This window comes from Triticum urartu, chromosome 6, assembly GCF_003073215.2.
Source record: "Triticum urartu cultivar G1812 chromosome 6, Tu2.1, whole genome shotgun sequence".
NCBI lineage: Eukaryota > Viridiplantae > Streptophyta > Magnoliopsida > Poales > Poaceae > Triticum > Triticum urartu.
The window spans coordinates 424,777,625-424,790,373 of record NC_053027.1 but is presented as its reverse complement, the minus strand read 5'-3'; the positions used below and the strand labels follow the sequence as shown (position 1 = coordinate 424,790,373).

The following is a 12,749-nucleotide window of genomic DNA, read 5'->3' as shown; positions in this document are numbered from 1 at the left end:
CATTGGAGTCGACCTGATGTACATTGAATTTGAAGAATTATTTCAATTATACAATCAAGAGGTCCTCGACAAAACTCTCATGACTTGCTATTTTCTGTAAGTATTATTTCTATAATTAAGTCTCTAGCTCAGCTTGTTTATTGCATGTATATATAGTTATCCTCACTATATTATGCAGACTGAAGATGGTCGAATGCAAAAGAGGACCGATCTATGACATTGGGTTCATTAACCCAAATACCGTAAATGAATATTCGGTACAAAAGAGACCCGACGATACTGAGGTTGCTAAACGTGTTACTTCAACATCAAAACAAAAGAGAAATACTATTTCCTTACAACTTCAAGTGAGTGTTAATTACTGTCTTGTGTATATTCTGTTTCGCTTACTCGAGGTTAAGTGTAATTGATGAGTTATGCATGCGCAGCTTCCACTTTATTCTACTAGTCATTCAGCTTGACGCGGGAAAAGTAACTGTCTTTGACTCGAGACGTAAAGAGTCTAAGGAGTGGGCGGACATGACTGAAATGCTTCAGAAGTAAGTTCAATCATTATCACCCCATATCGGCAACTTTCATTCATTTATTGATATCAAGTAATCATTTTCTTTGTCGGGCAGGGTTTGGAAAAAGTTCACAAGAATGGTACCGGGTCTAGAGAAAAAGAAGCTGCGATTTTCACACCCCAAAGTAAGTACTGCTAGCTAGTTTCGTGCATCTCTCATTGATTCTAATTTTATCAATACCATTATCATGCTTGATTATCATTTTGATTGAACTATATCCTCTCTCGTAAAGTGCTTGTGGCAGGCACCCGGGAATCAATTATGTGGATACTACGTTTGCGAGTTCATGCGCCACTCGACCTCTGAGCAGGGCTTGTCTGAACAACAATTTGAAGTACTTAAACAATATTCACAATTTTATTTTATTACCATCAATTGGGTTGAGTTTCATTCTCACACACACACACACACACACACACATATATATTTTATATTGATCATGACGAACTTCTACCAAATGATAGCATACGAGCAATTCAAGAGGAATTTGCGGGATTCTTTATTGACCATGTCATACCTAAAGACGGAGAATACCATCGGGAATTGCAATGCGATTTTGGTAGATGATGTTAGAGATCCTAAGAGATGTTATATTGTATATATGCATCAACGTGTACTATATGCAGTAGCGTCGAATAAATATACGAAAACTTACTATTTGACCAACAAGCACGGAGAAAGAGAGGTCATTTCTCTCTATATATTGATCATGACGATGTTGTGTAATTAATGGTTTCTTCATTGCTTACTAGCTAGCGTCGACTTCTCTCTATATGTAGTAGCTAGCGTCGACCAAGCACGGAGAAAGAGAGGTCACTTCTCTCTATATGTAGTAGCTAGCTAACACAATATGAAACCCCTAAACCCCTCCTTTGAAAAATAGCGCCTGACAGCTACTGACGGATGGTTGCCTTTTAGTCCCGGTTGGTGTTACTAACCGGGACTAAAGGTCCTCCTGCCTGGGAGCCCCACAGCGGTGACGTGGAGCCCCTTTAGTCCCGGTTCGTAACACGACCGAGACTAAAAGTGGTGGGCATTAGTCCCGATCGTTCTGTCCCGGTTGCAGAACCGGAACTAAAGGCCCTCTAGAACCGGGACTGATGCCATGTTTTCTACTAGTGTGACTATCCCAAGCTATATAATCTGTGCTTTGACCATAATATCACTGTAGCTGAAGCTATAGAGAAAGGATGGAGTGGCTTTAGATTCAGAAGGACTCTTCATGGCGAAACTTTGGAATTATGGGAAAGTTTGATAAAAAGATGCGAAGCTATAGGAATGAGTGAGGGGAGAGATAAGGTCGAATGGACTCTTACTGCTAACAAAAAAATTCCACTAAATCTCTATACAGGAAATTGATTGCTGAGGATTGCAATTATCCACAATTATTTTTGTGGAAAGTCAAAATACCAGCCAAAATAAAAGTTTTTCTTTGGTTGATTGATAAAAAAGCATACTGACTAAAGATTCTTTGGCCAAAAGAGGATGGAAAGGATCAAAACTCCGTGTGCTGTGTGGAAAGGAAGAAACTATAGATCACTTGTTCTACACTTGTGGGGCTGCCTCCCTGATGTGGAACCTAATAAAATGTGCATTTGATTTGAGAACAACTCCAGTAAATGTAGAGGAGTGTTTTGGGAGTTGGATTAAAACTTTTATCAAGAATGAAAGAAAGTTAGTATTGGTGGGATTATCAGCTTTGTTGTGGTCGATTTGGAAATGTAGAAATGCTATCATCTTTTATGGGAAAAGTTATACTAATCCTATTGTCTTGATTTGAATGATGACACACTGGATTATGGCTTGGTCTATCTTGCAGAAAAAGGACCAAAACAAAAAGGGACTGGAGCTGGAGGCAAAACTGCTCAAACGGGTAGCAAATGAACACTACAAGAAATATGTCAACTTGCGACCCTCACTATTGGTCGCCGAAATGTTATAGTTTTTCATTTGCGACCTTTTTGTGACCAAAAACAGAAGGTCAAAAGCTGGCAGTCGTAAACTGAAATTAGTGACCTTCTTTGTGATATGTAAAAGGTCGTTGGTTCTACGACCAATTTTTTGGTCAATAGCAACCTCCCCAGGCCACGTAGGCATCCAGCGTGGCAAGCTGATGTGGCACAAGAATCAGCCCGATCCGATTCGGTGTTTTACATGGGCCGAGCCCAACAATTCAGCCTATTTGTTCTTTTTTCTCATATTAATTTTGGTCAGGTAGATGGGCCAAGCCCAACAATTAAGCCTTCTCATTTTTGGGCCATGGCCATTTAGGCTAGACAGTTTTATTTTTCTTTTTTCAAAAAATTCCTCTAGTTAGATGGGTCCCAATGGTCAAGTTCTAGTAAGTGGGCCCCTTTTGTCAATGCCTTTTTCTTCTGATTTTGATTTGACAGTAAATAAATAATCAATATTTAAATCAGCACATACATAAAACATAAGAAATACTTCAAGTAACAGCAACCAAAATCAATCTGTATACAATGACAATCAATGTTACAATCTCTACTAATATTGGGATCATGCTCTTGGTTCGAATGATGACACACTGGATTATGGCTTGGTCTATCTTGCAGAGAAAGAACCAAAACAAAAAGGGACTGGAGCTGGGGGCAAAACCTCTCACACGGATAGCAAATGAAGTGTACAAGGCAGTGCAGGGGTGGAGATTCAACGTGCCTAGGCTGGATTGAGGCGTCTGCTCTTCATTCCCTGGATCATTTTCCTTTTACCCTTTTTGATGTTTCAATTCGTGTCTGTAATGTTAATCAGTTATTTGTTTCTGTATGGTGACCTTGGTTGTTCGCTCTCTCTGCCTCTGGTGGGGATGAGAGCTAGTCTGGCTGTTGGATTAGTTGACGCTTTTGCTTGGTGTCAGGGGCCTCGTCCCTTGTCCCCAGTTTCTAGGTCTGGTGTCTAGTTTACAGGCTGGTGCTCTGAACTTGGTTATGTGGTCAAAAACTAGATTATGTAGCTCCGCTTTTGGTTTCCCTTAATGGAAATCGGAGGAGGAAACCCCTCTTTGATCAAAAAAACTATTGTAGATCCACTGCTCAATTTCGCGGGAGGAGTAAATAAGTGAATGATTTCGCCGATCCACGCTATTGCTTTCTTTTGTTTTGCCTTTCACTGCTGATCCACACTGTTGTTTCTGCCTTTCTCTGTTTCTTGCTCAATTGAAAGTAATTTTGCATCAGTTTCACAGGAGGAGTGCCAACAGAGGCAATGGGCCCGGGAGCTGCGCCCGGAAGCGTGCCGGGAAGGTTGAGGCCCGTCGGCGGCTGCGCTTGGAAAAGCTGCCGATGGTGAAAACGGGAAGGAGGAAGGTGGAGACGGGGTGATTAGTACGAGAGTTAATTCTACGAGGGGTTTTTTGGAAAAAAATAAATTGAACTACGGCCCGACATGAATTTCGGGACGATTGGTGTCAGCCAGACGGTTGGTTTTGGCTTCGTACGTATACGTATGCGTGTGGGGGTTGGGTCCGCAATCGATTCGGCCAGACGATGTTTCCCAAAACCAATCGAAAAGGCCTCCAGATCCGACTCGGGAGGCCCACCTATAAGTAGGAATCAAATTGATCCCAAGCAAACCCTCTCACCCGCCGCCGGCTTTCTTTTTTTTGTCGATTCGATCGACTGATCGACGGGAGGAGAAGCCCAGCCCTTTGGCATCACGGAGTAAGATGAAGACCTCGGCGCCGATGAGTCCGGATGAAATCGACAAGGCGATGGCTTACGAGGCGAGGAAATTCGCTTCGCACGCTCGCGTTTGGGAATCTGCGTGGGGCGAAACATGCGGCTTCTTCACGGACACCAGTGAGTACAACCCAGTGTCAATTTTATTATTTATTTAAATTAATCGGTTCTGCTATCTATCGGGCGCTTGAAATTCTGTTTAGCGTCGCTTGCTTGAATCCTAATCAGTTAGAGCACCAACGTAGTCGGAGGTGTAGGTGGGGGTGCGGAGTAGTAGCCTAGCCGGGATCGCGGGTCGGTGCTGCGTTCCACGACCCCAAATCGAGGGTCGGGGTCGATGGCTGGGATGCGACCCTGAACCCCGCACAGTGAACCAGGTGGAGAGAGCGGCAGTACATGAATACAAATCGTTGCTGCAGTTCTTCGTCTCGTCACCGTATCCGTCAGATGAGCTCCATCTCTTTCCACGTTGCCTCATTGGTCACCATGTCTGCTGGAAGAGGCGGTCATGTGTTAGGGGATTGATGATGCGTATGAGCAAACAGCAAAGCGACTTGCCACGGAAAGGCAGCGGAGTAGTGGCGGCGGCGGTACCCAGATGACCCGGGATCACGTCCCACGACCCAAAATGTTACCCAGAAATCTGGCAACTATGGTACGGCCGTGCGAGAAAAAAATCTGGTGCTCGGAGAGGCTTAGCAGCCGGGACCGGGTGGTTAAGCTGACTGTGCGCGGGTTTGGGGTTGAAGATGAACAATAGTAGACAAATGGAGATTGAGTTCTAATTAATTACTACAGTTCATATACATCAGATCTTCGTTGTATTCAAAAGTCTAGGATTTACAATGGATTCTTGTTTATTTTGCTGGTCATCGAGTGGTAGCTCATGCTTGTTCATTAGAACATTCTAACGCTTGCTTAACCTTTTTACAGCGGCGCTGAGTTCCATGCAGTTTACACACTATATATCTGGACACATCTCAAACAATCATGCCGGGTCTAGTCCGGGAACCTTGCAGGTCTTCTCCATCAAACTCACGGAAATAGCTGCTGGTCTCGCCTGGCCATTGGCTGTGTACGGTGTGATTGCTGTTCGAGACATCGCAGATCATAACCGTAACCTTCTCTTTTGTTGTGATAGGAGCCAGGCCCAAGAACTCAATCAAGATGTACGTACTTTCTTAATTTTCTCTTCATTTTATTTTAAAGATCTTGGTTGCATGCACCCTCTGTTGTTGGTTGATGGGGTGATCGATGATGTTTGCAGGATTCATTTTTGCGCTTAATTGGGCCATCACGTGCAATTGTGTTAACAGACATAGTTGACATTGAAATCCAACTGAAAGTGAAAGGTCCAACAAAGTCTCAAGATAAAGTGTTGATCAGCTATGTCTGCAATTATGGTGGAGAAGGTCTTGGTGTATCTATCCTTTGCATTGATAATTGTTTATGTACACTGGAGTTATGCTTGCAGCGAGTCAAACAAACGGTCCAGGCAACCATCTTGAGTGCCCAAGTTGTCAAGTGTGGTTCGTGGCCTTTTGAATATGGTGGTCGAGTTGCTTGCTCCCCAACATCAGGGGAAATGGTGGTCACTGATGGTGGAGTCACTCATGCTATTAATCCCTCATCTAGCCAAATTGTACTGCTTGAATCAAAAGATGAAGCAATGCGGAAAGGTGTTGATGGTAACATATATCTGCCGAGGCAAGTTATTTCTGTAGAAACTGAAGGACTGCTGGATGTTGCCATAGGCCTACTCAAAATCTGGTGATGTCACTGCACGAGGTCATGTTTGTTTCGTGCCCCAGTTTTGCAACATAAGTCAAGCTAAATGTGCCATTGCCGACGTTGAGGTGGTGATTACTGTTGCTTGGTCCCTTGTCGCTACAAGCAAAAGGGAAATTGTGGCACAACGACAGTTTGTCTAAAGCTGATAGTTTGTGGTGTGGAACACTAGAAAGACAAGGCAACACCAACCAAACCTTTGCGCATGTTAGAGTATACTATGTATATACCGTACAACGCATGTATATGGTCAACCGTTGTACCCCCTCCGTTCCGAATTACTTGTCGCAGGTATGGATGTATCTAGATGTATTTTAGTTCTAGATACATCCATTTCTGCGACAAGTAATTTGAAACGGAGGGTATGTGTGAGTGCGTGTGATCGTGGCACACGATCTGTGTGTAGTGGCGCATGATCCCCTCGGCCAAGGCCCTATGTAACTTGTATATTAACCCCAGCCGATGAGCTAATGGATGTGTGTTGATTCCATACTTCCTCCCTCCTCAAAATGGTATCAAATACCCCCAACCAGATCAATCCCTTTGCTCTGGTTGCCGATCCTGCTTCTGCTGCTATGGGCGACGCCCCTGACTCCTCTCACCCCTCCCCCTCCCCCTGTGAACGACGGCTCTGCCCCCCTGCTGCCGCTCCTCCACCGCCACCTGCTCTTCTGCCCATTGTCATGCCACCAACTTTCGGCATTTTTTAACGGCCCTTGCTACATCTGAACCCATTTCTAATCCGGCGTGACTTTTGACCTCTTAACGGCCCGTGGTCTTCATGGAAAATTTTCAACCCAACTGAACAGTCAGCATGTTAAAGGCCCGTGGAATAATTGGCCCCATTTATGGCCTGAATTTGCATCCGGTTTGCTAACAACCTATTATGTAATTGGGCCAACCAAGGCCCGAAATATAATTTGGCCTGTTAACGGTCCGACGTGTAATTGGGCCCATCATAGGCCAAGGTATATTACGGCCTAATGTCGTCGGTGAATTATTCAGCACAATTCAGGCCCAATATACTTTTTTCAGCCTGTTAAAAACCCATGGTATTTTCTGGCCCAATCAAGGCCTGCGGTTTACTCGGCCTGTTAAAGGGCCGAACAACTTGGGCCCAACTTTACCTTTAGGCCTGCTAATGGCCCAAATGATTATGGGCCCATGTGAGGACCGGGGGCCCATGCAGTCCATGATGAGCCTGATACTCGTTTCAGCCCATATATAGTGAGTTGCGAGCCGCCCCTCCTGCTGTCACTGACTCGAAGCCGAAGAAGAAGATATGTTGCGCTTGCCCCGACACCAAGAGGCTGAGAGATGAGTGCATCGTCGAGTACGGGGAGTCTGCGTGCACCAAGTGGATCGAGGCTCACAAGCAATGCCTCCGTGCCGAGGGGTTCAAGGTCTGATTCTTCTCTAGCTAGTCCCCTGAGGATGTTGCATTTGCTTTCATGGATGTTACAGAACATGCTATTTGAGATTCAGTTAGAGGAGTTGTCTTGTTTTTCAACGCTTGTTCCTGTATGGTTTAATGGTTAGCGAGCTTGATACCTGTTTCCATGAGAAATAAACTACTGATGACTGTGACTTTATGGGTTATATGTGAAATTTTCTTGTTGTTCATATCTTTGCCCATGTCTGCTTTTTTTGACATCATTTGCCCATGTCTGCTTTGTTTGGCATGGAAGATACAATATTCTTGAAATGAAAATTTCATAGTGAAAACTGATAGCAAGACAACATCAAGAATAGAGCCTTCAAGTTTATTTGCTCGTTGCTGCCAATGCCCATGGTTTCCATGGCATAATCACCCTCATTTTCTTCTCATCCGTTTCCCCAGACCAAATCAATCACTCGTCACCTATGAACTACTAGTTATTTTCTACTACTTGCAGGCACTCTACATCACTCTCTCCATCCATCTTACACAGTTTTCAGACCACCTTTCGCTAGGCCTCACGCTGCACATCATCAGTTCATGCTCATGGCAGCCATGAGCCTTCAGGATTTGGGCAGTGGCTTCCCAGACAGGAATGACACGAACATTCTGAACGCCCTCCTTGGCTGGAACAATGGCACCTCGTGCCCCGCGCCTCTCACCGACGCAAATGTCAGCCCTTCATACACCTCAGACCACCCTCCTACCTGCAAATGCAAAGTGGTTACAGTGCCGCTTTGTTGTATATACTGCAAGTGAAGAGCAGCAATGGCATCATGAGTACCTGACCGGCTGAGTACCATGGGTACCAGCGGATCTTAGTCTTGAGACCAAGGTGGCTGAGTGAAAACCTGGTCGCTGTCACCGGGACAACCGAGTCCGTGTCGCCGCTGCATTCACCATTCAAAATAGGTTACATCCACTGAAACAATTTGTACTGCAGTGAAGGAAAACTTTGCCTGTTTCAGACTCTTGAGCTTACCTGAACACCCATATCCTAATCCCAGCCTTGATCAGCATCCTGTACGTGGGCAGCATCGACAACTCGGAGTCGTTCCATGTCTTGATGAGCACATCACTGTCAATGTCAAAGCATCCCCTGCTTGTTAATCTTCTATTCCATGACCCAGCCATAGCAAGAACGGAGAAGAAAAGTGTGTCTGAAACTGAACCTGCAGGCGGTCCATCTGTAGGGTATCCTGGTGGTGTTGGCGTGCATGGCCCTCTGCACGTCGAGCCGGTTGTAGTACTTCTCGGCGTAGTGCTGTCCAGCATTCTATACTCTACTTTCTCTACACTAGTATTCGTGAAAATTCATATTTTTACATTTTAAAATTTCTAAAAAAGAAGACAGACATACATACACAAAGGCATAATGCGCAAGCGTGTAAGTTTTCACTACGAAATACGCTGAATTGAGGGCTATACAAAAAAAAAATCAATCAATTCTGGGGTTTTTTTAACACATGCTACTATTCATCATCCTAGACCATGAATTTGTCTTTTTTTTTTGTAAAGGTCGCATTTCATCCTGAAATTTTGCACACATACACCTCCCATCCTTATTTAATTATACACTTTCTTGAAACAGAAAATTTAAATTACAAATTTTCCAAAATCCCATCCTCCATGGAGGCCGAGATCCAAAACGCCATGCTCCAAGAGCATCATCCGCTCCCTAGTAAAGATTTCAAATCATTGAGAATGCTTCCTTTCGCAGAGCTCCAATACCCAACCTGAATATATAGGCCTCATTTGCCAACGAGACATCTCTCCAAGATCGAGGCGGCGTGTGGGAGACCAATGAGGGTGAAATATGGGTCACCCAGGAATGCTAGTGTGTTCAAGCGGGTATGGTGTGGCCGTGGCAGGATCCCATCGATGGACTTTGTGTTCTCAGGTCGCGCCATTGCGACGACATTCGCTTCGGCGTTGACGCGGAGCATGCATGGGAGGTTGTTCAGGAGCAGGCACCGATGGTTTTCTCGGTCGGTGGCAACTGGAGGATGGTGGATTTGTGGTTGATGGTTGGCGGGCCAGGTTTCCTCCTCCGACATCAGATATGCAGTTCAATGGCGCGTCCTGGGTGCTATATCGACTAGATTCTTTCAACGATAGTGCCTTCGCCTTTGGCAAGCTACTTTGGAGATTCGAAAAATTGAAAATTAGTGACGTAACAGCGCCAAGCTCGCATGAAGAGGCAATCTGTTTCTTTTTTTTCCTTCGGTGGCTGCTATGGTGGTGTCGAAGGCAGGTGACGGAAGTTGGTTGTAGGTTCATGGGATTCTTTGGTCTTAATTGTAACTTTTTTTCGTTGGAGTCGTTTGGGCTGAAGCTCAAGTTCGGTTGTCTTTACGGCTTTGCTGGGCCAGGGTCTACGTGACTCGTATTTTATTCGTCATTATATTATGAACGAGAGCGCGTATCATCTTTGCAAAAAAGAAGGAAAAACAGAATTTGTAAGCTGCAATGGCCATGCCATCTGACGGCTGTCTGCAATTTTTAAGGTAGGTAGGTGATACATACAACCAACTAGTAGTAGATGACTTTTTTCCAAATCAAACGCGAACAAGACGTATCATGCACAGGCGGTCTTTCTGGTTATGACTGACCGACCGTTGTAATGTTCAAAGAAAATGACAGATAGACAGCAAGGCGGTGCTTTGCTTCACCAAGTGAATCACCCTGCAAGGTTGAATGAATGGATTCAATTCAAACTTGCATTGTGAGGTGTACAAAATTCAAACACAATCAACACTTGACTAAACCATCAAACATTTCCTTTGCGTTCACTCATCTTCTTAGCAAGGAGGAGGGAATAATTTATTAGATACGGTTTCTAAATCAATACACTAGCGCTTACAGTAAGAATCCATCAGCTCTTCATGCCGGATTGTTCTCCAGACGAGGAACCACACCTCCATGCCATCCTATAGCAGAAGGGATCCGGTATGTAAGACCTTAAGCAGAAACGCTAGAGTAAATCAATGCAAGATTGAAGAGGCCTACTTGTCCTTTCACCATTAATTTCATGGGGATGGTGGCGCCCTTTGCGGTAGGAAGTTGCTTGTCCTCCCCTCCCTCTTTCGGTCCGCCCTTGCCCTTTATGAGGACGTTGCACCTCACGCTAGCCTTGTCGTCTTCATTCGAGCCTTTAGACGACACCTCCAAGCCTCTCTCTTCCTTGTCACTAGACATGAGGAACAAGAGTTTGCCGATCGGGTTGGGCTCCTTGGTAGGGGACCGAGTGATCTTATAGGTGGTGCCTTGAGGGCGAAATAACTAAAAGGTACAGGGCTTGTTTGGATGGCGCTTGGCGGGGCATGCCAAAATATTGGCGGGGAAATTTGCCGCCGTGGACTCGCTAGTGCGTGAGCGTGAAAACTGATAAGTCACTACAAGAAATATGTCAACTTGTGACCTTGACTATTGGTCACTGAAAGGTTATTGTTTTTCATTTGCGACCTTTTTGTGACCAAAAACAGAAGGTCAAAAGCTGGCGGTCGTAAACTGAAATTAACGACCTTCTCTGTGAGAAGGTCGTAGACGTTTACGACCAAAATATGCCTACTGGTCTGTTTTGGTCACTAGCAACCTCTCCAGGCCACGTAGGCATCCAGCGTGGCAAGCTGATGTGGCACAAGATTCAGCCCGGTCCAATTCGGTTTTCTACATGAGCCTAGCCCAATAATTCGGCCTTTTTACTGTATATTTTCTCTATTAATTTTCTCTAGCTACATGGGCCTGGCCCAATAATTTGGCCTTTTTATTTTCTAGGCATGGCCTTTTGCGGTCCATTTCATTTTTATTTTCGAGGGTTTTTTGTGGTCCAGTTTTTAGATGTGTCTCAATTATCAGATTTTTCCTGGCAGTGGATCCACATCGCTTTTTAAGCAGTATATATCAAACAGAAAGAAGAAAAGAATATGAAAATCTTCAAATAACAACCAAAATAGGTTTATTACAATATATTATGTACAGAACAGAACATGTGAAACTCCATACACTCGTTCACATCAGAACAACCAGTTTAACCTACAAATATTGCATGCCCAGGAACTTAAAACTTCACGTACATAACCATACAATATTCCACACAATCACAAATATTGCGATTGAAAAATAAAACGCTCTGCCAAGTTAAAGCTAGCTACTCTTGGATACCACGAAACATGCTCTTCAACATAGGAAGAAGTCATCAACGGTGTTCTATCAACAACACAAGCTCCATTCACCTACAAGGACAGAATGGAATATCAAGTACTTGGATCGTTCAAGTAGATTACAACCAACATATATATGTAGAAGTAGATCAAGAAATATGATGGAGCAATCAGACAACAAATACATTAAGTAAACAGCCCAACCGATGAGTGATGACGACAAGTAAAGAGTATAAACCCAGGTTTGGACATAAATAGTGTCAACTCAAGCAGAACATAATAAGGCAGTAAACTCAAGCAGAATATAACTAAGCACGATGAAAGGGACCATCCAATTAAATTCCATTCTCATCTTCTTCAGTAAGGACAGGCAAAACATCCCAGCATATCTCAAGTCGATGAATTATTCTAGCAATAACCAAATTAGAAACATTCCTCGTTGTTCCATTTAACCATACTACAAGACTGTAGAAGAATCACTCTTGGTGAATCAAATCATAACAAATCTAGCAACAGATACAAGAGGCACATCAGGCCTAGCCATTTTCGTTTCAGTAATTTAGAAAGAGGGGCGATGGGGCACATAACCTTGAGGCCCTGTTATCGGGTTGTGTTTGATGAAGGTTGCCCTTTGGGGCGGCGGCTGCAGCTCCGCCAGATGCAGCAGCAGCACCTCCAACCGGCACGACGGCAGTGACAACACAAATGGTCACCTGTGTGACATTTCAGATCATCATTACATAATTTTATTTATTTATTCAAGACACAAGCAGCAAAGATAGTGTCTACCTTCGCATATAGAACTGAGCATAGATTTACAGGACATCAATGATTCGAGTAGTTCAAGACTTAATTACTTTTTCAACATAAGGGTAGGAGATATGGAACAGAAATGCACAAATGGTGCCTATTGAGTGAGAGCAAGCAATATAAAGGGGCACAACTGTGTGAAACTGTTATCAGCATTGTTTCAAAGTTTACTGTGGCATATTTTTCATGATCAGTATGACTTCTTATAAATAATAACTAATAGTACTGCCGCCAGATGAGCTGCTTATACATAACGATAAGTCAACTAACAACTACGTAAAGATGATGA

General features: G+C 44.0%; 2 protein-coding genes and 1 pseudogene across 2 annotated transcripts; 2 read left to right on the top strand and 1 right to left on the bottom strand.

Annotated features, from left to right (window-relative positions):
- The first annotated feature begins 4,293 nt into the window (after positions 1-4,293).
- On the top strand, positions 4,294-6,192 carry LOC125516830 (annotated as a pseudogene).
- A 671-nt stretch (positions 6,193-6,863) lies between these two features.
- LOC125516829 (cytochrome c oxidase copper chaperone 2-like) lies at positions 6,864-7,463 on the top strand. The gene is made up of 2 exons (XM_048682130.1): positions 6,864-6,917; positions 7,267-7,463. The coding sequence occupies exons 1-2, from the start codon at positions 6,864-6,866 to the stop codon at positions 7,456-7,458; spliced, it is 246 nt and encodes an 81-aa protein (XP_048538087.1). The 3' UTR covers positions 7,459-7,463.
- Positions 7,464-8,050: 587 nt separating this feature from the next.
- Positions 8,051-8,751, bottom strand: LOC125516828 (serine carboxypeptidase 24-like). Its single transcript, XM_048682129.1, has 4 exons — positions 8,660-8,751; positions 8,470-8,565; positions 8,272-8,377; positions 8,051-8,194 (listed from the first exon to the last, which is right to left on the bottom strand). The coding sequence occupies exons 1-4, from the start codon at positions 8,704-8,706 to the stop codon at positions 8,051-8,053; spliced, it is 393 nt and encodes a 130-aa protein (XP_048538086.1). The 5' UTR covers positions 8,707-8,751.
- Positions 8,752-12,749: the final 3,998 nt, after the last annotated feature.

What these genes read in the sequence shown, in the direction of transcription:
- LOC125516828 (XM_048682129.1), bottom strand. Translation starts at nt 8,706, where the DNA reads ATGCACGCCAACACCACCAGGATACCCTACAGATGGACCGCCTGCAG. An exon ending in ATTAGGATATGGGTGTTCAG is followed by an intron (nt 8,378 to 8,469) that starts GTAAGCTCAAGA and finishes TGGTGAATGCAG; the next exon opens with CGGCGACACGGACTCGGTTG. An exon ending in CATGGTACTCAGCCGGTCAG is followed by an intron (nt 8,195 to 8,271) that starts GTACTCATGATG and finishes TTGCATTTGCAG; the next exon opens with GTAGGAGGGTGGTCTGAGGT.
- LOC125516829 (XM_048682130.1), top strand. Translation starts at nt 6,864, where the DNA reads ATGTTAAAGGCCCGTGGAATAATTGGCCCCATTTATGGCCTGAATTTG. An exon ending in ATGGCCTGAATTTGCATCCG is followed by an intron (nt 6,918 to 7,266) that starts GTTTGCTAACAA and finishes TACTCGTTTCAG; the next exon opens with CCCATATATAGTGAGTTGCG.